Source organism: Poecile atricapillus, chromosome 13, assembly GCF_030490865.1.
Source record: "Poecile atricapillus isolate bPoeAtr1 chromosome 13, bPoeAtr1.hap1, whole genome shotgun sequence".
Classification (NCBI taxonomy): domain Eukaryota; kingdom Metazoa; phylum Chordata; class Aves; order Passeriformes; family Paridae; genus Poecile; species Poecile atricapillus.
In genome coordinates this window covers 16,083,805-16,109,575 of record NC_081261.1, presented here as the reverse complement: position 1 = coordinate 16,109,575, position 25,771 = coordinate 16,083,805, and the positions used below count along the sequence as shown (strand labels likewise).

The following is a 25,771-nucleotide window of genomic DNA, read 5'->3' as shown; positions in this document are numbered from 1 at the left end:
ACCAAACCCAAAAGCAGGTTAAAATAAGATTTTACTTTGCATTTTCCAGCTCCTCTATGTCTTGAAGAAGACTCCTGTACTCATGGGGTAAAAATTTCCTTTTACTCTACAGAGCTGGACTTACCAGCACAGCAATGGCTGGATGGGACAAATTCACTCTTTCACAGGGCAGCACTACGGCAGCATCTACAGATGCACAAAGGGTGAACAGACAGACATCCTGATATAAAAGTGTTACACACAAAGCCCAAATATCTCAGAGAGAGACCTCCTAAGCCCCAGAAAGAAAAAAACAATGCTAACAAGACATCACAAATTGGTATTCAGAAGTGCCTTGCTTTTCTGGGCTGGACAAAGGGCTTTGAGCTATTTCAACAAGCGTGAGATTTGTCTAACCAAATGTGCCATTGTGTTATAACAATGAATAAGAGGGTCATGGTCCGGACTGACAGCACCAGGCACAGGAGCTTAGCTGGAGTGCAAACTGCCTTCTTAAAGCCTATCAGAAATGACCATATCAAAGATGAAGTATATTACTGCCAGAGTGAGAGCTCGACTTTCTTTTATTTGCTTCTATTTTTCTCTTTTTGGAGAACCTGATAACTTCTATTCCGACTTAGAATATGAGGGAAATTGGTTATGGCATTTGGAAACACAAGTTTTCTCTGGAGGAAAGATTGTCACCTGCAGCTGCCTGGATCCCAATCTCCAACGAGCATTGAAGCCTCTGTCAGTGCAGAGCCCAGCTAGTTGAAGGAAAGAGAATTGAAGTGTCCTGCGGAGAGAGTGCCAGGATTTTCTGGTGCCGTGTCCTCGGTGCTGACAGGGACACAGGGGAAATGCTGTTCATCCTCCGGGCCCTGGCCCACGGCGCAGTGCTGTGGTGGCAGGCTGGGGAGGATGGGCTTGAGGAATTTGAACTCGCTGTTGCCCGAGCCCGTTGTGAGGCTGATCTCGTAGCAATAGGCGTGGGGCAGGCTCCCTGCAGCGGCCCCATCGGCCAGGCCGCTCTGCAAGTTGTCGGCACCATAAAGCACATGGCCAGCCTTCAGCTCCTTTCTCTTGCACACCTTGCGAGCCACAAAGAGTGCGGTGGAGACGAGGAAGAGCAAGGAGACACACACCAGGGCAATGATTAAATAGGTGGTCAGGGAGCCCCCCTGATCCTCTGGGGCCGGGCTGCCGTGCCCGGGGAGGCGCACGTCTGACAAGTCCTTGAGCAGGAGCGCGCTCACAGCTGCCGTGGCCGACAGGGGCGGCTTGCCGTTGTCTCTGACCAGGACAAGGAGCTTCTGCCTCACGCTGTCTCTCTCCGTCACCGGCCTCCTCAGACGCACCTCCCCGCTGTGGACACCCACCGTGAACAGCCCTGGCTCGCTGGCCCTCAGCAGGTGGTACGAGAGCCACGAGTTCTGCCCGGAGTCGGCATCCACGGCCACCACTTTGGTGATCAGGTAGCCCGCCTCAGCCGACACGGGCACCAGCTCACTGGACGCTGGGCTGCTCTCCTGGCCTGGGTACAGCACCAGCGGGGCGTTGTCGTTCTCGTCCAGCACCACGAGGCGGATGCTGACGTTGGCCCTGAGGGGAGGAGAGCCCGCGTCAGAGGCACTGACCGTCACCTCCGTCTGCCTCAAGCGCTCGTAGTCCAGGGGCCGCAGCACAAACACGTGCCCGTTCTCAGAGTTCACAGACACGCACGAGCACCAAGGCCCCTCTGCCGCTTGCACCGCTGCCAGGGAATAGCTCACCTTGCCATTGAGCCCCACGTCAGCATCGGCAGCACTGACGGCCCCAACAAATACCGTGGGCACGTTGTTCTCACGCACGTACATGGTGTACGACGTCTGGTTGAAGACGGGAGCGTTGTCGTTGACATCCGAGATGTCCACGGTGAAGGTCTGCGTGCTCGTCAGAGGAGGCGACCCCGCGTCTGCTGCCGTCACCCTGAGGATGTAGCGAGCCGTCTCCTCGCGGTCCAGCGCGCTCACTGTCACCAGCTCATAGTAATTCTTATAGGCTGGCCGCAGCGAGAAGAAGAGCTGATCCTCGAGGCCACACGAGATCTTCCCGTTGGCCCCAGAATCCCGGTCCCTGACCGTAAACAGGGCAACCACCGTGCCGGGCGCTGTGTTCTCGGGGAGGGGACTGCTGAAGGAGCTGACCACCACCTCTGGGGCATTGTCATTCACATCCACCACCTCCACCAGCACTTTGCAGATGGCTGAGAGTCCTCCACCATCTCTGGCTCTCACACTCAGTTCATGACTTCGTGCTGCTTCAAAGTCCAGAGGTTTTGTGAGTTTAATTTCACCAGTTATGGGATCAATCAGAAATAGTGAGTTGTTCTGTCCCACATCTTGCCTCAGTTGATAGGAAATTTCCCCATTAACTCCGGCATCCTGATCCGTTGCTAGTACCATCAGAACCACAGAGCCTTCTGGCATATTCTCCAAAACTTTCCCAATGTACACCGCCTGTGTGAAGATGGGAGCATTGTCATTTGCATCTAGTATGACAATTTTCACTTCAGTTGTCCCAGTCCTGGGAGGAGAGCCCCCATCTACAGCAATGACACGGAAACCCATCTCTGCCTGCTCTTCTCTATCTAGTGGCTTTTCTAAGACCAGTTCCAGATACTTCTTGCCTGCAAAATGAATCCCATAAGATAAACTAAAATACTTGTTCTCAGGAGAGATGCTGTATGTCTGGACTGTGTTGCTGCCAATATCGAGGTCCCGAGCCACCTCCAATGGGAAATGAGAGCCTGGCTCGCTTGTCTCCGGTATGTCAAAAGACACTTCTTCCTCAGGGAAAACAGGTGAATGGTCATTGATATCCTCCAGAGCCACCTCGATCCGAAAGAACTGCAGGGGGTTGGAGAGCAGCAGCTCGAAGGGGAGCATGCAGGTGGCGGACTGGCCGCACAGCTCCTCCCGGTCCAGCCTCCCCGCCACGAGCAGGCGGCCGGAGCCGCGCTCTAAGGCAAAATGCTGCCGGCCGTCCTCCGACACCAGGCGGGCGCGGCGAGCCGAGAGCTGCGCCGGCGTCAGCCCCGCGTCCTCCGCCAGCTCGCCTACCAGGGAGCCGCTTTCCGCCTCCTCGGCTACGGAGTAGCGGATGGGCTCGGCGCGAGCGGGCGGCAGCCACAGCAAAGCAGACAGACAAAACACTTGCCTTGCGATCGCCATGGCGCGGCGGCGGCGGCGGCGGCGGCCGGGCTCGGTGTGGCGGCTGTCCCCGGTGATTCCCCGCCGAAAGCGGCCAAGGGCGAGCCGGGCGCCTTCTCTCGCTGCCTCCGATTCCGCCGGCGGCGCCTGACACAGCCGGCGGGTGCCGGCAGCGGCTGACACGGGGCAGCGCTCGCCACCGCAGCCGCTGCCACCTCCGGCCGGCTGCGCTGCGCTGATCTCAGCTCGCTCGGGCTCAGCTGCGCTGCGCTGAGCCGAGCTGCGCTGGGCTGGGCCGGGCCGGGCTCGGCCGCCTCCGCTGCCGCAGCCGCTCGGCGCCGCCTTGGCCGAGGGCACCACCCAGCGGTGCGCGCTGGAACTGCGCCCGCCGCCGCCCGCAGCCCGCGCTGCCGCTCGCCCCGGACCGAGAGTCCAAAGCTTTCCACACACCCGGCGCCAACATCACAATGCGCCCTTTCCCAGGCCAGCGGCAAGCCCACACCCACACCAGAAACACACAGCCTCATCGCTCAGCAGGACAAACCGAGCACGCAACGGCCGATGCTGACAGCACGGGCAGCAAATGGAAACTCCCCGCCAGCATCTCCACGCTCAGCAACTGAATCCACCCTTCCCTTTGAAGAAAGGACATTGTGAGAAACAACCTCGCTGAAGCTTGAAGAGCCTTGACAACTCTTTCCCAGAGAGAACGTCTCTACAAAGAATTCTGTGTCCACGTAAGTAGTCAGGGTGATCTCTTTATTTCGATTCTACATATCTTTACAATTTTTAAATTCAGACTTATACCGATGTTAATGTTTCTCACTTCAGCACAATACAACTTGAGGGTGTCTTTATGAATATTCCATGCATCACAGACATCGCTCAGACAACCAGTTATTATAGCTGGGTTTGCACTCCTTCTAACCAGGAATGAGCAAAATAATTCTCAGTACAGTAAAGTAGATAAAAGGAGAAAGGGAAAAAATTGGAATGCAAATGCTCTAAGAAAAATGGAGAAACCTCTGTAGGGACAGCTTTCTAGTCCCAACAAGAAGCCGCTGAATTCAGAAAGAAGAATGAGGAAAGAAAACTCAATGTTCTGTTTTCAAGTTCTGCTTGATTCTAACTCCAGAAAATTATATTTCATGGATAAGTGGTGTTCTCATGCTCATAACGAGAATTAAAAGTTCTCATAACTCTCCACAGTTACAGCCTGCCCTAATGCATCTTTCGCTGCTAAATTTCCAAGACTATCCCAGGTGTACAGAACACAAATACACATTAGATAAAGGATGATTTTGTGCATTTTCCTACTCCTCTCTGACTTGAAGAAGATGAGAGCCCTGTACCAATAGGGTCAAAACAGCCTTTTACCCTACAGAGCTTGAATTGTCAGCATTGCAATGGCTGGATGGGACAAATTCACTCTTTCACAGGGCAGCATTAGTGAAGCATCAGCAGATGCACAAGGGCCGAACAGACAGACATACTGAGAAGAAAGTCTTACACACAAAGCCCACATAGACAGAGACCTCCAAATCCCCAAAGGGAAAAAGCCCCATGCTAACAAAAGATCATGACACAGTATTCAGAAGTACCTCGCTTTTCTGAGCTGGACAAAGGGCTTTGGGCCATTTCAGCAAACATTAAATTTATCTACACAACTGTGCCATTGTGTTATAGCAATGAAAAAATATGGGTTTCATGGTCTGGTCTGACAGCAAGAGATACAGGAGAATAGCTGGAGTGCTAACCGCCTTCTTAAAGCCTATCAGAAATGACCATATCAGAGATGAAGTATATCACTGCCAGAGTCAGAGCCCAACTTTCTTTTATTTGCTTCTATTTTTCTCTTTTTGAAAACCTGACAACTTCTGTTCTGACTTAGAATATGAGGGAAATTACTTATGACAATTGGAAACACAAGTTTTCTCTGGAGAATCCATTGCCACCTGCTGCTGCCCGGATCCACTCCTCCCATGGGCACTGAAGCCCCTGGCAGTGCAGAGCCCAGCTAGTTGAAGGAAAGAGAATTGAAGTGTCCTGCAGAGAGAGTGCCAGGATTGTCTGGTGCCGTGTCCTCGGTGCTGAAGGGACACAGGGGAAATGCTGTTCATCCTCCGAGCCCTGGCCCATGGCGCAGTGATAGATAGTGAATAAAAAGAAAAAGGGCATAAAGAGAATGGAAATACTCTATCAAAAATGGAGAAAATTCTGTAGGGACAGCTTTCCAGTACCAACAAGAATCCTCTGAATTCAGAAAGAAGAATGAGGAAAGAAAACTCGAAGTCCTGTTTTCAAGTTCTGCTTGATTCTAACTCCAGAAAATCATATTTTGTGGCAGCGGCCTCAGGGAGACAAAGAGTTAACATTGTTCCACCCCAAACCCCTTGTGAAGGGCGGCCCAGGAGTTCTGATTGGGTTTGAGTCCCTGGGGGGTTCTCCCTTGGTGTGTTTCTAATGGTCCCTGACCCTGAACTCCACCCTCAAAGGTGTAAACCCTCGGTTCTGTCCCTCAAAAACCCCTGCTGTGCCTCTGTTCGGGGCTCTTTGTTCTGGACCTGAGTTTGTTCTCATGCTGAATAAATGGTTTCATGAACGGGAGCCCGTTACGTTGGTGTTTCATGCTGGTCCCCAGAACCCTGCTGCTTCCCTGGACGAGATCCCGAGGTTGCTGACTGCAACAATATTTCATGGACAAGTGGTGTTCTCATGCTCATAAAGACAATTAAGAAGTTTTCATGACTCTCCACAGTTATAGCCTATCCTAATGCATCTTTCAGTGCCGAATTTCCAAGACAATCCCAAGTGTACAGAACACAAATACACACTAGATAAAAGATGTTTTTGTGCATTTTCCTACTCCTCTCTGCCTTGAAGAAGATGAGAGCCCTGTACCAATAGGGACAAAACAGCCTTTTACTCTGCAGAGCTGGAACTGCAGCACAGCAATGGCTGGATGGGACAAATTCACTCTTTCACTGGGCAGCATTGGTGGAGCATCGGCCAATGCAACAAATGGTGAACAGACAGACATACTGAGAGGAAAGCATAAAATACAAAGCCCACATAGACAGAGACCTCCAAATCCCCAGAAAGAAAAAGCCCTATGCTAAACAGAACATCATGACAGAGTATTCAGAAGTAAGTCGCTTTTCTGAGCTGGGCAAAGAGCATTGGGCTATTGCAGCAAGTGTGTGACTTGTCTACAAAACTGTGCCATTGTGTTATAGCAATGAAAAAATAAGAGTTTCACGGACTGGTCTGATAGCAAGAGATACAGGAGAATAGCTGGAGTACTAGCCCCCTTCTTAAAGTCTATCAGAAAAGACCAGAACACAGCTGAAGCATATCACAGCCAGAGTGAGAGCTCAACTTTGTCTAACTTGCTTCTACATTTCCCTTCTGGAGAACCGGACAACTTCTATTCTGACTTAGAATATGAAGGAAATTTGTCATGGCATTTGGAAACACAAGTTTTCTCTGGAGGAACCACTGCCAAATGCTGCTGCCTGGATCCAAATCTCCAAGAGGCATCGAAGCCTCTGGCAGTGCAGAGCCCAGCTAGTTGAAGGAAAGAGAATTGAAGTGTCCTGCAGAGAGAGTGCCAGGATTGTCTGGTGCCGTGTCCTCGGTGCTGACAGACACACGGGGGAAATGCTGTTCATCCTCCGGGCCCTGGCCCACGGCGCAGTGCTGTGGTGGCACGCTGGGGAGGATGGGCTTGAGGAATTTGAACTCGCTGTTGCCCGAGCCCGTTGTGAGGCTGATCTCGTAGCAATAGGCGCGGGGCAGGCTCCCTGCAGCGGCCCCATCGGCCAGGCCGCTCTGCAAGTTGTCGGCACCATAAAGCACATGGCCAGCCTTCAGCTCCTTTCTCTTGCACACCTTGCGAGCCACAAAGAGTGCGGTGGAGACGAGGAAGAGCAGGGAGACACACACCAGGGCAATGATTAAATAGGTGGTCAGGGAGCCACCCTGATCCTCTGGGGCCGGGCTGCCGTGCCCGGGGAGGCGCACGTCTGACAAGTCCTTGAGCAGGAGCGCGCTCACAGCTGCCGTGGCCGACAGGGGCGGCTTGCCGTTGTCTCTGACCAGGACAAGGAGCTTCTGCCTCACGCTGTCTCTCTCCGTCACCGGCCTCCTCAGACGCACCTCCCCGCTGTGGACACCCACCGTGAACAGCCCTGGCTCGCTGGCCCTCAGCAGGTGGTACGAGAGCCACGAGTTCTGCCCGGAGTCGGCATCCACGGCCACCACTTTGGTGATCAGGTAGCCCGCCTCAGCCGACACGGGCACCAGCTCACTGGACGCTGGGCTGCTCTCCTGGCCTGGGTACAGCACCAGCGGGGCGTTGTCGTTCTCGTCCAGCACCACGAGGCGGACGCTGACGTTGGCTCTGAGGGGAGGAGAGCCCGCGTCAGAGGCACTGACCGTCACCTCCGTCTGCCTCAAGCGCTCGTAGTCCAGGGGCCGCAGCACAAACACGTGCCCGTTCTCAGAGTTCACAGACACGCACGAGCACCAAGGCCCCTCTGCCGCTTGCACCGCTGCCAGGGAATAGCTCACCTTGCCATTGAGCCCCACGTCAGCATCGGCAGCGCTGACGGCCCCAACAAACACCGTGGGCACGTTGTTCTCACGCACGTACATGGTGTACGACGTCTGGTTGAAGACGGGAGCGTTGTCATTGACATCCGAGATGTCCACGGTGAAGGTCTGCGTGCTCGTCAGAGGAGGCGACCCCGCGTCTGCTGCCGTCACCCTGAGGATGTAGCGAGCCGTCTCCTCGCGGTCCAGCGCGCTCACTGTCACCAGCTCATAGTAATTCTTATAGGCTGGCCGCAGCGAGAAGAAGAGCTGATCCTCGAGGCCACACGAGATCTTCCCGTTGGCCCCAGAATCCCGGTCCCTGACCGTAAACAGGGCAACCACCGTGCCGGGCGCTGTGTTCTCGGGGAGGGGACTGCTGAAGGAGCTGACCACCACCTCTGGGGCATTGTCATTCACATCCACCACCTCCACCAGCACTTTGCAGATGGCTGAGAGCCCACCACCATCTGTGGCTCTCACACTCAGCTCGTGACTTTGTGCTGCCTCATAGTCCAGAGGTTTTGTGAGTCTAATTTCCCCACTCCTAGAGTCAATTGTGAATGGGCTGTCAGTTTGACTCAGTGGTTGGCTGAACTCATAAGTGATGTCTCCATTAACTCCTGTATCCCGATCAGCTGCAACCACACGCAAAACTGCAGAACCCTGTGGTGAGTTTTCCAAAACCTTACAAACATAGGTTTTCTGTGTGAAGACAGGAGCGTTGTCATTTACGTCTAGAACAATAATGTTGACTTGGGTGGTCCCACTTCGCGCTGGAGAGCCACCATCCACAGCAATGAGACTAAAACTCATCTCTTCCTGGTCCTCTCTATCTAGCGGCTTTTCCAAAACAAGTTCCACGCTTCTGTCATTCTCACTGTGACTGCCATAAGAGACACTGAAATACTTATTCTCTGGAGAGATGCTGTATGTCTGGACTGTATTGAGGCCAATATCGAGATCCCGAGCCACCACCAATGGGAAACGAGAGCCTGGCTCACTTGTCTCAAGAATCTTAAAAGAGACATGCTCCTCGGGAAAAACAGGTGAATGGTCATTGATATCCTCCAGAGCCACCTCGACCCGAAAGAACTGCAGCGGGTTGGAGAGCAGCAGCTCGAAGGGGAGCACGCAGGTGGCGGACTGGCCGCACAGCTCCTCCCGGTCCAGCCTCCCCGCCACGAGCACGCGGCCGGAGCCGCGCTCTAAGGCAAAATGCTGCCGGCCGTCCTCCGACACCAGGCGGGCGCGGCGAGCCGAGAGCTGCGCCGGCGTCAGCCCCGCGTCCTCCGCCAGCTCGCCTACCAGGGAGCCGCTTTCCGCCTCCTCGGCTACGGAGTAGCGGATGGGCTCGGCGCGAGCGGGCGGCAGCCACAGCAAAGCAGACAGACAAAGCACTTGCCTTGCGATCGCCATGGCGCGGCGGCGGCGGCGGCGGCGGCGGCCGGGCTCGGTGTGGCGGCTGTCCCCGGTGATTCCCCGCCGAAAGCGGCCAAGGGCGGGCCGGGCGCCTTCTCTCGCTGCCTCCGATTCCGCCGGCGGCGCCTGACACAGCCGGCGGGTGCCGGCAGCGGCTGACACGGGGCAGCGCTCGCCACCGCAGCCGCTGCCACCTCCGGCCGGCTGCGCTGCGCTGATCTCAGCTCGCTCGGGCTCAGCTGCGCTGCGCTGAGCCGAGCTGCGCTGGGCTGGGCCGGGCCGGGCTCGGCCGCCTCCGCTGCCGCAGCCGCTCGGCGCCGCCTTGGCCGAGGGCACCACCCAGCGGTGCGCGCTGGAACTGCGCCCGCCGCCGCCCGCAGCCCGCGCTGCCGCTCGCCCCGGACCGAGAGTCCAAAGCTTTCCACACACCCGGCACCAACATCACAATGCGCCCTTTCCCAGGCCAGCGGCAAGCCCACACCCACACCAGAAACACACAGCCTCGTCGCTCAGCAGGACAAACCGAGCACGCAAGGGCCGATGCTGACAGCACGGGCAGCAAATGAAAACTGCCCGCCTGCATCTCCACGCTCAGCAACTGAACCCACCCTTCCCTTCTGTCAAGGGAAAGACTGACAAAATCCCTCGCACGAGCTTGGAGAGCCTTGTCAGGTCTTTCCCAGAAAGAACGTCTCTACAAAGAATTCTGTCTCCACGTAAGTAGTCAGTCTTTATTTCTATTCTACATATTTCTTACAATTTTTAAACTCAGAGTTATACCAATGTTGGACGTTCTAACTTCAGTACAAAACAAATGGAGGGTGTCTTTATGAATATTCCATGCATCACAGACATCGTTCAAACAACCAGTTACTATAGTTGGGGTGGCAATCCTTCTCCAGTGGAATGAGCAAAATAATTCTCAGTACAGTTAAGGAGATAAAAAAAGAAAGAGGAAAAAGCAGAATGCAAACACTCTAACACAAATGGGGAGACTTCTGTAGGGACAGCTTTCTAGTCACATCAAGAAGCCCCTGAACTCAGAAACAGGAATGAGCAAAGAAAACTCAAGGTCCTGTTTTCATGTTCTTCTTGATTCATATCCCAGAAAATTATATTTCAGAGAATAGTGGTTTTTCCATGTATATAAGGATGATTAAAATGTTTTAATGTTTCTCTACATTTAATACACACCCTAATGACCCTTCCAGTGCTGTTATTCCTAGACAATCTCAGGTGGACGGAACACAATCCCACACACATGTCAAAGGAAGATTCTGTTGTGCATTTTCCTCCTCTTCTCTGCCTTGAAGAAGGTGAGGCCCCTGTACTAAGAGAGTCAAAATAGCCTGTGCAGAGCTGGAATTGCCAGCATTGCAATGGCTGGATGGGATGAATTCACTCTTTCACAGGGCAGCATTAGTGAAGCACTGACAGATGCACAAGGGCCGTACAGACTGACATACTGAGAAGAAAGTGTAACACAGAGAGCCCACACCCCTCAGACAGAGATATCCAAAGCCCCATAAGGAAAAACCACATACTAAAAGAATATCATGACACAGTATTCAGAACTAACTTATTTTCTGAGCTGGGCAAATGGTTTAGGGCCATTTAAGCAAAGGTTAGATTTGTTTACACAACTGTGCCATTGTGTCATAGCAATGAATAAACGAGAGTTTCATGGTCTGGTGTGCCAGCAAGAGATACAGGAGAATAACTGGAGTCCTAACCCACTTCTTAAAGCCTATCAGAAAAGACCAGAACACAGATGAAGTATATTACTGCTAGAGTGGGAGCCCAACTTTCTTTTCTTGACTTCTATTTTTATCTTTTTGGAGAACCTGATAACTTCTATTCTGATTTAGAATATGAGGGAAATTGATTATGACATTGGAAACACAAGTTTTCTCTGGAGGAAAGATTGTCACCTGCTGCTGCCTGGATCCCAATCTCCAACGGGTATTGAAGCCTCTGTCAGTGCAGAGCCCAGCTAGTTGAAGGAAAGAGAATTGAAGTGTCCTGCAGAGAGAGTGCCAGGATTGTCTGGTGCCGTGTCCTCGGTGCTGACAGGGACACAGGGGAAATGCTGTTCATCCTCCGGGCCCTGGCCCACGGCACAGTGCTGTGGTGGCATGCTGGGGAGGATGGGCTTGAGGAATTTGAACTCGCTGTTGCCCGAGCCCGTTGTGAGGCTGATCTCGTAGCAATAGGCGCGGGGCAGGCTCCCTGCAGCGGCCCCATCGGCCAGGCCGCTCTGCAAGTTGTCGGCACCATAAAGCACATGGCCAGCCTTCAGCTCCTTTCTCTTGCACACCTTGCGAGCCACAAAGAGTGCGGTGGAGACGAGGAAGAGCAGGGAGACACACACCAGGGCAATGATTAAATAGGTGGTCAGGGAGCCCCCCTGATCCTCTGGGGCCGGGCTGCCGTGCCCGGGGAGGCGCACGTCTGACAAGTCCTTGAGCAGGAGCGCGCTCACAGCTGCCGTGGCCGACAGGGGCGGCTTGCCGTTGTCTCTGACCAGGACAAGGAGCTTCTGCCTCACGCTGTCTCTCTCCGTCACCGGCCTCCTCAGACGCACCTCCCCGCTGTGGACACCCACCGTGAACAGCCCTGGCTCGCTGGCCCTCAGCAGGTGGTACGAGAGCCACGAGTTCTGCCCGGAGTCGGCATCCACGGCCACCACTTTGGTGATCAGGTAGCCCGCCTCAGCCGACACGGGCACCAGCTCACTGGACGTTGGGCTGTTCTCCTGGCCTGGGTACAGCACCAGCGGGGCGTTGTCGTTCTCGTCCAGCACCACGAGGCGGATGCTGACGTTGGCTCTGAGGGGAGGAGAGCCCGCGTCAGAGGCACTGACCGTCACCTCCGTCTGCCTCAAGCGCTCGTAGTCCAGGGGCCGCAGCACAAACACGTGCCCGTTCTCAGAGTTCACAGACACGCACGAGCACCAAGGCCCCTCTGCCGCTTGCACCGCTGCCAGGGAATAGCTCACCTTGCCATTGAGCCCCACGTCAGCATCGGCAGCGCTGACGGCTCCAACAAACACCGTGGGCACGTTGTTCTCACGCACGTACATGGTGTACGACGTCTGGTTGAAGATGGGGGCGTTGTCATTGACATCCGAGATGTCCACGGTGAAGGTCTGCGTGCTCGTCAGAGGAGGCGACCCCGCGTCTGCTGCCGTCACCCTGAGGATGTAGCGAGCCGTCTCCTCGCGGTCCAGCGCGCTCACTGTCACCAGCTCATAGTAATTCTTATAGGCTGGCCGCAGCGAGAAGAAGAGCTGATCCTCGAGGCCACACGAGATCTTCCCGTTGGCCCCAGAATCCCGGTCCCTGACCGTAAACAGGGCAACCACCGTGCCGGGCGCTGTGTTCTCGGGGAGGGGACTGCTGAAGGAGCTGACCACCACCTCTGGGGCATTGTCATTCACATCCACCACCTCCACCAGCAGTTTGCAGATGGCTGAGAGCCCACCACCATCTGTGGCTCTCACACTCAGTTCATGACTTTGTGCTGCCTCATAGTCTAGAGGTTTTGTGAGTCTAATTTCCCCACTCCTAGAGTCAATTGTGAATGGGCTGTCAGTTTGACTCAGTGGTTGGCTGAACTCATAAGTGATGTCTCCATTAACTCCTGTATCCCGATCAGCTGCAACCACACGTAAAACCGCAGAACCCTGTGGTGAGTTTTCCAAAACCTTACAAACATAGGTTTTCTGTGTGAAGACAGGAGCGTTGTCATTTACATCTAGAACAATAATGTTGACTTGGGTGGTCCCACTCCGTGGTGGAGAGCCACCATCCACAGCAATGAGACTAAAAGTCATCTCTTCATGCTCCTCTCTGTCTAGTAGCATTTTCAAGACTAGTTCCACGCTTCTGTCATTCTCACTGTTACTGCCATAAGAGACACTAAAATATTCATTCTCGGGAGAAATGCTGTATCCCTGGACTGAATTGCGGCCAATATCCAGATCCCGAGCTGCTTCCACTGGGAAATGGGTGCCGGGGTCGCTCCTTTCCACAATCTTAAAAGTGACTCGTTCCACGGGGAAGACAGGTGAATGGTCATTGATATCCTCCAGAACCACCTCGATCCGAAAGAACTGCAGGGGGTTGGAGAGCAGCAGCTCGAAGGGGAGCACGCAGGTGGCGGACTGGCCGCACAGCTCCTCCCGGTCCAGCCTCCCCGCCACGAGCACGCGGCCGGAGCCGCGCTCTAAGGCAAAATGCTGCCGGCCGTCCTCCGACACCAGGCGGGCGCGGCGAGCCGAGAGCTGCGCCGGCGTCAGCCCCGCGTCCTCCGCCAGCTCGCCTACCAGGGAGCCGCTTTCCGCCTCCTCGGCTACGGAGTAGCGGATGGGCTCGGCGCGAGCGGGCGGCAGCCACAGCAAAGCAGACAGACAAAGCACTTGCCTTGCGATCGCCATGGCGCGGCGGCGGCGGCGGCCGGGCTCGGTGTGGCGGCTGTCCCCGGTGATTCCCCGCCGAAAGCGGCCAAGGGCGGGCCGGGCGCCTTCTCTCGCTGCCTCCGATTCCGCCGGCGGCGCCTGACACAGCCGGCGGGTGCCGGCAGCGGCTGACACGGGGCAGCGCTCGCCACCGCAGCCGCTGCCACCTCCGGCCGGCTGCGCTGCGCTGATCTCAGCTCGCTCGGGCTCAGCTGCGCTGCGCTGAGCCGAGCTGCGCTGGGCTGGGCCGGGCCGGGCTCGGCCGCCTCCGCTGCCGCAGCCGCTCGGCGCCGCCTTGGCCGAGGGCACCACCCAGCGGTGCGCGCTGGAACTGCGCCCGCCGCCGCCCGCAGCCCGCGCTGCCGCTCGCCCCGGACCGAGAGTCCAAAGCTTTCCACACACCCGGCACCAACATCACAATGCGCCCTTTCCCAGGCCAGCGGCAAGCCCACACCCACACCAGAAACACACAGCCTCATCGCTCAGCAGGACAAACCGAGCACGCAACGGCCGATGCTGACAGCACGGGCAGCAAATGGAAACTCCCCGCCTGCATCTCCACACTCAGCAACTGAACCCACCCTTCCCTTCTTACAAGGGACAGAGTGAGAAAAACCCTCGAAAAAGCTTGAAAAGCCCTGCCAGGTCTTTCCCAGAGAGAACCTCTCTACAGAGAATTCTGTCGCCACGTAAGTAGTCTGCCTTTATTTCAATTCAACCGATTTTTACAATTTTAAAATTCAGAGTTATACCAATGTTATGGTTTCTAACTTCAGCACAAAACAACTTGAGGGTGTCTTTATGAATATTCCATGTATTACAGACATCATTCAAACAACCACTTATTATAGCTGGGATGGCAATCCTTCTCCAATGGAATGAGCAAAATAATTCTGAGTACAGTTAAGTAGATAAAAGGAGACTGGGGAAAAATGAGAATGCAAACGCTCTAACACAAAGGGAGAGACTTCTGTAGGGACAGCTTTCTAGTCACATCAAGAAGCCCCTGAATTCAAAACAAGAATGGGGAGAAAACCCTCAAAGTCCTGTTTACATGTTCTGCTCAATTGTAACTCCAGAAAATTACATTTCATGCACATTTGGCGTTTCCATGCATATAATGACGATTGAAAGGTTTTATTGGCTCTCTACATTTAAGAACCCAACCGAATACATACTCTAGTGCTGTATTTCCTAGACAATCCAAGGTGGACAGAACACAAAAGCCACACACAGGTCAAAGGAAAATTCTCTTACGCATTTTCCTACTCCTCTCTGCCCTCAAGAAGAGAAGACCCCTGTACTTATGAGGTCAAAAGAGCCTTTTACTCTGAGGAGATTGAATTGCCAGCATTGCAATGGCTGGATGAGACAAATTCACTCTTTCATGGGGAGCATTAGTGAAGCATCTGCAGATGCACAAGGGCCGAACAGAGAAACATGTTGAGAAGAAAGTGTAACACACAGGGCCCACACATCTCACACAGAGACATCCAAAGCCCTAGAAAGAAGAAGATCCATGTTAACAGAACATCATGTCATGGAATTCAGAATCATCTTGCGTTTCTGAGCAGGGCAATGCGCTCTTGGCCATTTCAGCAAGGGTGAGACCTGTCTACACAATTGTGCAGTTGTGTTAATACCAATGAATAAGAGCTTCATGGTCTGGTCTGACAGCAAGAGATACAGGAGAATAGTTTGAGTGCTAATCCCCTTCTTAATGTCAATCAGAAAATGCCAAATCAGAGATGACGTACATTACTGCCAGAGTCAGAGCCCAACTTTCTTTTATTTGCTTCTATTTTTCTTTTTTTGAAAACCTGACAACTTCTACTCTGACTTAGAATATGAAGGAAATAACTTATGACATTTGGAAACAAAAGTTTTCTCTGAAGGATCCATTGCCACCTGCTTCTGCCCGGATCCACTCCTCCCATGGGCACTGAAGCCCCTGGCAGTGCAGAGCCCAGCTAGTTGAAGGAAAGAGAATTGAAGTGTCCTGCAGAGAGAGTGCCAGGATTGTCTGGTGCCGTGTCCTCGGTGCTGACAGGGACACAGGGGAAATGCTGTTCATCCTCCAAGCCCTGGCCCACGGCGCAGTGGTAGATAGTGAATAAAAAGAAAAAGGGCATAAGGAGAATGGAAATACTCTATCACAAATGGAGAAAATTCTGTAGGGACAGCCTTCCAGTACCAACAAGAAGCCTCTGAATTCAGAAAGAAGAATGAGGAAAGAAAACTCAAAGTCCTGTTCTCAAGTTCTGCTTGATTCTAACTCCAGAAAATTATATTTCATGGACAAGTGGTGTTCTCATGCTCATAAAGACAATTAAGAAGTTTTCATGACTCTCCACAGTTATAGCCTATCCTAATGCATCTTTCAGTGCTGAAATTCCTAGGCGATCCCAGGTGTACATAACAAAAATACACACTAGATAAAGGATGATTTTGTGCATTTTCCTACTCCTCTCTGCCTTGAAGAAGATGAGAGCCCTGTACCAATAGGGTCAAAACAGCCTTTTACTCTGCAGAGCTGGAACTGCAGCACAGCAATGGCTGGATGGGACAAATTCACTCTTTCACTGGGCAGCATTGGTGGAGCATCGGCCAATGCAACAAAGGGGGAACAGACAGACATACTGAGAGGAAAACATAAAATACAAAGCCCACATAGACAGAGACCTCCAAATCCCCAGCAAGAAAAAGCCCTATGCTAAACAGAACATCATGACACAGTATTCAGAAGTAAGTCGCTTTTCTGAGCTGGGCAAAGAGCATTGGGCTATTGCAGCAAGTGTGTGACTTCTCTACACAACTGTGCCATTGTGTTATAGCAATGAAAAAATAAGAGTCTCATGGACTGGTCTGATAGCAAGAGATACAGGAGAATAGCTGGAGTACTAGCCCCCTTCTTAAAGTCTATCAGAAAAGACAAGAACACAGATGAAGCATATCACAGCCAGAGTGAGAGCTGAACTTCGTCTAAATTGCTTCTACTTTTCCCTTTTGGAGAACCTGACAACTTCTATTCTGACTTAGAATATGAAGGAAATTTGTCATGGCATTTGGAACCACAAGATTTCTCTGGAGGAACCACTGCCAAATGCTTCTGCCTGGATCCAAATCTCCAACAGGCATCGAAGCCTCTGGCAGTGCGGAGCCCAGCTAGTTGAAGGAAAGAGAATTGAAGTGTCCTGCAGAGAGAGTGCCAGGATTGTCTGGTGCCGTGTCCTCGGTGCTGACAGGGACACAGGGGAAATGCTGTTCATCCTCCGGGCCCTGGCCCACGGCACAGTGCTGTGGTGGCAGGCTGGGGAGGATGGGCTTGAGGAATTTGAACTCGCTGTTGCCCGAGCCCGTTGTGAGGCTGATCTCGTAGCAATAGGCGCGGGGCAGGCTCCCTGCAGCGGCCCCATCACCCAGGCCGCTCTGCAAGTTGTCGGCACCATAAAGCACATGGCCAGCCTTCAGCTCCTTTCTCTTGCACACCTTGCGAGCCACAAAGAGTGCGGTGGAGACGAGGAAGAGCAGGGAGACACACACCAGGGCAATGATTAAATAGGTGGTCAGGGAGCCACCCTGATCCTCTGGGGCCGGGCTGCCGTGCCCGGGGAGGCGCACGTCTGACAAGTCCTTGAGCAGGAGCGCGCTCACAGCTGCCGTGGCCGACAGGGGCGGCTTGCCGTTGTCTCTGACCAGGACAAGGAGCTTCTGCCTCACGCTGTCTCTCTCCGTCACCGGCCTCCTCAGACGCACCTCCCCGCTGTGGACACCCACCGTGAACAGCCCTGGCTCGCTGGCCCTCAGCAGGTGGTACGAGAGCCACGAGTTCTGCCCGGAGTCGGCATCCACGGCCACCACTTTGGTGATCAGGTAGCCCGCCTCAGCCGACACGGGCACCAGCTCACTGGACGCTGGGCTGCTCTCCTGGCCTGGGTACAGCACCAGCGGGGCGTTGTCGTTCTCGTCCAGCACCACGAGGCGGACGCTGACGTTGGCTCTGAGGGGAGGAGAGCCCGCGTCAGAGGCACTGACCGTCACCTCCGTCTGCCTCAAGCGCTCGTAGTCCAGGGGCCGCAGCACAAACACGTGCCCGTTCTCAGAGTTCACAGACACGCACGAGCACCAAGGCCCCTCTGCCGCTTGCACCGCTGCCAGGGAATAGCTCACCTTGCCATTGAGCCCCACGTCAGCATCGGCAGCGCTGACGGCTCCAACAAATACCGTGGGCACGTTGTTCTCACGCACGTACATGGTGTACGACGTCTGGTTGAAGACGGGGGCGTTGTCGTTGACATCCGAGATGTCCACGGTGAAGGTCTGCGTGCTCGTCAGAGGAGGCGACCCCGCGTCTGCTGCCGTCACCCTGAGGATGTAGCGAGCCGTCTCCTCGCGGTCCAGCGCGCTCACTGTCACCAGCTCATAGTAATTCTTATAGGCTGGCCGCAGCGAGAAGAAGAGCTGATCCTCGAGGCCACACGAGATCTTCCCGTTGGCCCCAGAATCCCGGTCCCTGACCGTAAACAGGGCAACCACCGTGCCGGGCGCTGTGTTCTCGGGGAGGGGACTGCTGAAGGAGCTGACCACCACCTCTGGGGCATTGTCATTCACATCCACCACCTCCACCAACACTTTGCAGATGGCTGAGAACCCTCCACCATCTCTGGCTGTCACACTTAGTTCGTGACTTTGTGCCACCTCAAAGTCCAGAGGTTTTGTCAGTTTAATTTCACCACTTAGAGGGTCAATCACAAATATCGAGTCACTCTGCTCTGCAGCTTCACTGAGTTGGTAGGAAATTTCCCCATTTACTCCGGCATCCTGATCAGTAGCTAACACGGTCAGAACCACAGAGCCTTCTGGCATATTCTCCAGAACCTTCCCAATGTAAACCTCCTGTGTGAAGATGGGAGGATTGTCATTTATATCTAGAATGAAAATTTTCACTTCGGTTGTCCCAGTCCTGGGAGGAGACCCACCATCAACAGCAATGAGACTGAAACTCATCTCTGCCTGCTCCTCTCTGTCTAGAGGCTTCTCCAAAACAAGTTCAAGATACTTCTTTCCCGTAATTCGAGTTCCATAGGAGACACTAAAATATTGGTTCTCGGGAGAGATGCTGTATGCCTGGACTGTGTTGCTGCCAATATCGAGGTCCCGAGCCACCTCTAGTGGGAGATGAGAACCTGGCTCGCTTGTCTCCGGAATCTTAAAAAGGACTCGTTTCTCGGGGAAAAGAGGTGAATGGTCATTGATATCCGCCAGAGCCACCTCGACCCGAAAGAACTGCAGCGGGTTGGAGAGCAGCAGCTCGAAGGGGAGCGTGCAGGTGGCGGACTGGCCGCACAGCTCCTCCCGGTCCAGCCTCCCCGCCACGAGCAGGCGGCCGGAGCCGCGCTCTAAGGCAAAATGCTGCCGGCCGTCCTCCGACACCAGGCGGGCGCGGCGAGCCGAGAGCTGCGCCGGCGTCAGCCCCGCGTCCTCCGCCAGCTCGCCTACCAGGGAGCCGCTTTCCGCCTCCTCGGCTACGGAGTAGCGGATGGGCTCGGCGCGAGCGGGCGGCAGCCACAGCAAAGCAGACAGACAAAGCACTTGCCTTGCGATCGCCATGGCGCGGCGGCGGCGGCGGCGGCGGCGGCCGGGCTCGGTGTGGCGGCTGTCCCCGGTGATTCCCCGCCGAAAGCGGCCAAGGGCGGGCCGGGCGCCTTCTCTCGCTGCCTCCGATTCCGCCGGCGGCGCCTGACACAGCCGGCGGGTGCCGGCAGCGGCTGACACGGGGCAGCGCTCGCCACCGCAGCCGCTGCCACCTCCGGCCGGCTGCGCTGCGCTGATCTCAGCTCGCTCGGGCTCAGCTGCGCTGCGCTGAGCCGAGCTGCGCTGGGCTGGGCCGGGCCGGGCTCGGCCGCCTCCGCTGCCGCAGCCGCTCGGCGCCGCCTTGGCCGAGGGCACCACCCAGCGGTGCGCGCTGGAACTGCGCCCGCCGCCGCCCGCAGCCCGCGCTGCCGCTCGCCCCGGACCGAGAGTCCAAAGCTTTCCACACACCCGGCGCCAACATCACAATGCGCCCTTTCCCAGGCCAGCGGCAAGCACACACCCACACCAGAAACACACAGCCTCATCGCTCAGCAGGACAAACCGAACACGCAAGGGCCGATGCTGACAGCACGGGCATCAAATGGAAACTCCCCGCCTGCATCTCCACACTCAGCAACTGAATCCACCCTTCCCTTTGAAGAAAGGACATTGTGAGAAACAACCTCGCTGAAGCTTGAAGAGCCTTGACAACTCTTTCCCAGAGAGAACGTCTCTACAAAGAATTCTGTGTCCACGTAAGTAGTCAGGGTGATCTCTTTATTTCGATTCTACATATCTTTACAATTTTTAAATTCAGACTTATACCAATGTTAATGTTTCTAAATTCAGCACAATACAACTTGAAGGTGTCTTTATGAATATTCCATGCATCACAGACATCGCTCAGACAACCAGTTATTATAGCTGGGTTTGCACTCCTTCTAACCAGGAATGAGCAAAATAATTCTCAGTACAGTAAAGTAGATAAAAGGAGAAAGGGAAAAAATTGGAATGCAAATGCTCTAAGAAAAATGGAGAAACCTCTGTAGGGACAGCTTTCTAGTCCCAACAAGAAGCCGCTAAATTCAGAAAGAAGAATGAGGAAAGAAAACTCAATGTTCTGTTTTCAAGTTCTGCTTGATTCTAACTCCAAAAAATTATATTTCATGGATAAGTGGTGTTCTCATGCTCATAACGAGAATTAAAAGTTCTCAGAACTCTCCACAGTTACAGCCTGCCCTAATGCATCTTTCGCTGTTAAATTTCCAAGACTATCCCAGGTGTACAGAACACAAATACACATTAGATAAAGGATGATTTTGTGCATTTTCCTACTCCTCTCTGACTTGAAGAAGATGAGAGCCCTGTACCAATAGGGTCAAAACAGCCTTTTACCCTACAGAGCTTGAATTGTCAGCATTGCAATGGCTGGATGAGACAAATTCACTCTTTCACAGGGCAGCATTAGTGAAGCATCAGCAGATGCACAAGGGCCGAACAGACAGACATACTGAGAAGAAAGTCTTACACACAAAGCCCACATACACAGAGATCTCCAAATCCCCAGAAGGAAAAAGCCCCATGCTAACAAAAGATCATGACACAGTATTCAGAAGTACCTCGCTTTTCTGAGCTGGACAAAGGGCTTTGGGCCATTTCAGCAAACGTTAAATTAATCTACACAACTGTGCCACTGTGTTATAGCAATGAAAAAATATGGGTTTCATGGTCTGGTCTGACAGCAGGAGATACAGGAGAATAGCTGGAGTGCTAACCGCCTTCTTAAAGCCTATCAGAAATGACCATATCAGAGATGAATATATTACTGCCAGAGTGAGAGCCCAGATTTCTTTTATTTGCTTCTATTTTTCTCTTTTTGAAAACCTGACAACTTCTGTTCTGACTTAGAATATGAGGGAAATTACTTATGACAATTGGAAACACAAGTTTTCTCTGGAGAATCCATTGCTACCTGCTGCTGCCCGGATCCACTCCTCCCATGGGCACTGAAGCCCCTGGCAGTGCAGAGCCCAGCTAGTTGAAGGAAAGAGAATTGAAGTGTCCTGCGGAGAGAGTGCCAGGATTGTCTGGTGCCGTGTCCTCGGTGCTGACAGGGACACAGGGGAAATGCTGTTCATCCTCCGAGCCCTGGCCCACGGCGCAGTGGTAGATAGTGAATAAAAAGAAAAAGGGCATAAGGAGAATGGAAATACTCTATCACAAATTGAGAAAATTCTGTAGGGACAGCTTTCTAGTACCAACAAGAAGCCTCTGAATTCAGAAAGAAGAATGAGGAAAGAAAACTCAAAGTCCTGTTCTCAAGTTCTGCTTGATTCTAACTCCAAAAAATTATATTTCATGGACAAGTGGTGTTCTCATGCTCATAAAGACAATTAAGAAGTTTTCATGACTCTCCACAGTTATAGCCTATCCTAATGCATCTTTCAGTGCTGAATTTCCTAGGCGATCCCAGGTGTACATAACAAAAATACACACTAGATAAAGGATGATTTTGTGCATTTTCCTACTCCTCTCTGCCATGAAGAAGATGAGAGCCCTGTACCAATAGGGTCAAAACAGCCTTTTACTCTGCAGAGCTGGAACTGCAGCACAGCAATGGCTGGATGGGACAAATTCACTCTTTGAGAGAGCAGCATCTACTGAAGCATCAGCAGATGCACAAATGGTGAACAGACAGACATACTGAGAGGAAAGCATAAAACACAAAGCCCACATAGACAGAGACCTCCAAATCCCCAGCAAGAAAAAGCCCTATGCTAAACAGAACATCATGACACAGTATTCAGAAGTAAGTCGCTTTTCTGAGCTGGGCAAAGAGCATTGGGCTATTGCAGCAAGTGTGTGAAGTGTCTACACAACTGTGCCATTGTGTTATAGCAATGAAAAAATAAGAGTTTCACGGACTGGTCTGATAGCAAGAGATACAGGAGAATAGCTGGAGTATTAACCCCCTTCATAAAGTCTATCAGAAAAGACCAGAACACAGATGAAGCGTATCACACCCAGAGTGAGAGCTGAACTTTGTCTAACTTGCTTCTACTTTTCCCTTTTGGAGAACCTGACAACTTCTATTCTGACTTAGAATATGAAGGAAATTTGTCATGGCATTTGGAACCACAAGTTTTCTCTGGAGGAACCACTGCCAAATGCTTCTGCCTGGATCCAAATTTCCAACAGGCATCGAAGCCTCTGGCAGTGCAGAGCCCAGCTAGTTGAAGGAAAGAGAATTGAAGTGTCCTGCAGAGAGAGTGCCAGGATTGTCTGGTGCCGTGTCCTCGGTGCTGACAGGGACACAGGGGAAATGCTGTTCATCCTCCGGGCCCTGGCCCACGGCACAGTGCTGTGGTGGCAGGCTGGGGAGGATGGGCTTGAGGAATTTGAACTCGCTGTTGCCCGAGCCCGTTGTGAGGCTGATCTCGTAGCAATAGGCGCGGGGCAGGCTCCCTGCAGCGGCCCCATCGGCCAGGCCGCTCTGCAAGTTGTCGGCACCATAAAGCACATGGCCAGCCTTCAGCTCCTTTCTCTTGCACACCTTGCGAGCCACAAAGAGTGCGGTGGAGACGAGGAAGAGCAGGGAGACACACACCAGGGCAATGATTAAATAGGTGGTCAGGGAGCCACCCTGATCCTCTGGGGCCGGGCTGCCGTGCCCGGGGAGGCGCACGTCTGACAAGTCCTTGAGCAGGAGCGCGCTCACAGCTGCCGTGGCCGACAGGGGCGGCTTGCCGTTGTCTCTGACCAGGACAAGGAGCTTCTGCCTCACGCTGTCTCTCTCCGTCACCGGCCTCCTCAGACGCACCTCCCCGCTGTGGACACCCACCGTGAACAGCCCTGGCTCGCTGGCCCTCAGCAGGTGGTACGAGAGCCACGAGTTCTTCCCGGAGTCGGCATCCACGGCCACCACTTTGGTGATCAGGTAGCCCGCCTCAGCCGACACGGGCACCAGCTCACTGGACGCTGGGCTGCTCTCCTGGCCTGGGTACAGCACCAGCGGGGCGTTGTCGTTCTCATCCAGCACCACGAGGCGGACGCTGACGTTGGCTCTGAGGGGAGGAGAGCCCGCGTCAGAGGCACTGACCGTCACCTCCGTCTGCCTCAAGCGCTCGTAGTCCAGGGGCCGCAGCACAAACATGTGCCCGTTCTCAGAGTTCACAGACACGCACGAGCACCAAGGCCCCTCTGCCGCTTGCACCGCTGCCAGGGAATAGCTCACCTTGCCATTGAGCCCCACGTCAGCGTCGGCAGCGCTGACGGCTCCAACAAACACCGTGGGCACGTTGTTCTCACGCACGTACATGGTGTACGACGTCTGGTTGAAGACGGGGGCGTTGTCATTGACATCCGAGATGTCCACGGTGAAGGTCTGCGTGCTCGTCAGAGGAGGCGACCCCGCGTCTGCTGCCGTCACCCTGAGGATGTAGCGAGCCGTTTCCTCGCGGTCCAGCGCGCTCACTGTCACCAGCTCATAGTAATTCTTATAGGCTGGCCGCAGCGAGAAGAAGAGCTGATCCTCGAGGCCACACGAGATCTTCCCGTTGGCCCCAGAATCCCGGTCCCTGACCGTAAACAGGGCAACCACCGTGCCGGGCGCTGTGTTCTCAGGGAGGGGACTGCTGAAGGAGCTGACCACCACCTCTGGGGCATTGTCATTCACATCCACCACCTCCACAAGCACTTTGCAGATTGCTGAGAGTCCCCCACCATCTCTGGCTCTTACACGCAGTTCGTAAGTGTCTGCTTCCTCGAAGTCCAGAGGTTTTGTGAGTTTAATTTCACCAGTTATGGGATCAATCACAAATGCTGAACTGCTGTGTCCCATTGCTTGGCTGAATTGATAGGAAATTTCCCCATAAACTCCTGCATCCTGATCTCTTGCCAGCACAGTCAGCACTACAGACCCTTCTGGCATGTTCTCCAGGACTTTTCCAAAAAAACGCTCCTGTGTGAATATGGGAGCATTGTCATTTGCATCTAGAATGACAATTTCCACTTCAGTTGTCCCAGTCCTGGGAGGAGAGCCCCCATCAACAGCAATAACACTGAAACTCATCTCTGCCAGCTCCTCTCTGTCTAGTGGCTTCTCCAAAACAAGTTCAAGGTATTTGTCATCCTCACTCCGGCTTCCATAGGAGACACTAAAATATTCGTTCTCTGGAGAGATGCTGTATGTCTGGACTGTGTTGCTGCCAATATCGAGGTCCTGAGCCACCTCCAACGGGAAACGCGAACCCTGGTCGCTCATTTCAGGGATGTCAAAAGTCACTCGTTCCTCGGGGAAAACAGGCGAATGGTCATTGATATCCTCCAGAGCCACCTCGACCCGAAAGAACTGCAGGGGGCTGGAGAGCAGCAGCTCGAAGGGGAGCATGCAGGTGGCGGACTGGCCGCACAGCTCCTCTCGGTCCAGCCTCCCCGCCACGAGCAGGCGGCCGGAGCCGCGCTCTAAGGCAAAATGCTGCCGGCCGTCCTCCGACACCAGGCGGGCGCGGCGAGCCGAGAGCTGCGCCGGCGTCAGCCCCGCGTCCTCCGCCAGCTCGCCTACCAGGGAGCCGCTTTCCGCCTCCTCGGCTACGGAGTAGCGGATGGGCTCGGCGCGAGCGGGCGGCAGCCACAGCAAAGCAGACAGACAAAGCACTTGCCTTGCGATCGCCATGGCGCGGCGGCGGCGGCGGCCGGGCTCGGTGTGGCGGCTGTCCCCGGTGATTCCCCGCCGAAAGCGGCCAAGGGCGGGCCGGGCGCCTTCTCTCGCTGCCTCCGATTCCGCCGGCGGCGCCTGACACAGCCGGCGGGTGCCGGCAGCGGCTGACACGGGGCAGCGCTCGCCACCGCAGCCGCTGCCACCTCCGGCCGGCTGCGCTGCGCTGATCTCAGCTCGCTCGGGCTCAGCTGCTCTGCGCTGAGCCGAGCTGCGCTGGGCTGGGCCGGGCCGGGCTCGGCCGCCTCCGCTGCCGCAGCCGCTCGGCGCCGCCTTGGCCGAGGGCACCACCCAGCGGTGCGCGCTGGAACTGCGCCCGCCGCCGCCCGCAGCCCGCGCTGCCGCTCGCCCCGGACCGAGAGTCCAAAGCTTTCCACACACCCGGCGCCAACATCACAATGCGCCCTTTCCCAGGCCAGCGGCAAGCCCACACCCACACCAGAAACACACAGCCTCATCGCTCAGCAGGACAAACCGAGCACGCAACGGCCGATGCTGACAGCACGGGCATCAAATGGAAACTCCCCGCCTGCATCTCCACGCTCAAAAACTGAAAACACCCATCCCTTCTGTCAAGGGACAGAGTGAGAAAAACCCTCGCAGAAGCTTGAAGAGCCTTGAGAGGTCTTTCCCAGAAAGTACATCTCTACAAAGAATTTTGTCTCCAGGTAAGTAGTCAGTCTTTATTTCAATTCTAGATATTTTTACAGTTTTTAAACTGAGAGTTATACCAATGTTAAACGTTCTAACTTCAGCACAATACAACTTGAGAGTGTCTTTATGAATACTTCATGCATCACAGACATCATTAAACAACCAGTAGTTTTAGATGGGCTT

The 25,771-nt window shown here is 54.2% G+C and overlaps 4 protein-coding genes across 4 annotated transcripts; all 4 read right to left on the bottom strand.

Annotated features, from left to right (window-relative positions):
- Positions 1-386: 386 nt before the first annotated feature.
- On the bottom strand, positions 387-3,197 carry LOC131583988 (protocadherin beta-15-like). The gene has a single exon (XM_058848670.1). The coding sequence runs from the start codon at positions 3,189-3,191 to the stop codon at positions 747-749; it is 2,445 nt and encodes an 814-aa protein (XP_058704653.1). The 5' UTR covers positions 3,192-3,197; the 3' UTR covers positions 387-746.
- Positions 3,198-6,145: 2,948 nt separating this feature from the next.
- Positions 6,146-9,570, bottom strand: LOC131584167 (protocadherin beta-4-like). Its single transcript, XM_058848993.1, has one exon. It carries the CDS (start codon positions 9,180-9,182, stop codon positions 6,738-6,740), a length of 2,445 nt encoding a protein of 814 aa, XP_058704976.1. The 5' UTR covers positions 9,183-9,570; the 3' UTR covers positions 6,146-6,737.
- A 1,334-nt stretch (positions 9,571-10,904) lies between these two features.
- LOC131584168 (protocadherin beta-15-like) lies at positions 10,905-13,991 on the bottom strand. The gene has a single exon (XM_058848995.1). It carries the CDS (start codon positions 13,621-13,623, stop codon positions 11,179-11,181), a length of 2,445 nt encoding a protein of 814 aa, XP_058704978.1. The 5' UTR covers positions 13,624-13,991; the 3' UTR covers positions 10,905-11,178.
- Positions 13,992-16,804: 2,813 nt separating this feature from the next.
- On the bottom strand, positions 16,805-25,006 carry LOC131584247 (uncharacterized). The gene is made up of 3 exons (XM_058849156.1): positions 22,449-25,006; positions 21,923-21,995; positions 16,805-19,674 (listed from the first exon to the last, which is right to left on the bottom strand). The coding sequence occupies exons 1-3, from the start codon at positions 24,890-24,892 to the stop codon at positions 16,810-16,812; spliced, it is 5,382 nt and encodes a 1,793-aa protein (XP_058705139.1). The 5' UTR covers positions 24,893-25,006; the 3' UTR covers positions 16,805-16,809.
- Positions 25,007-25,771: the final 765 nt, after the last annotated feature.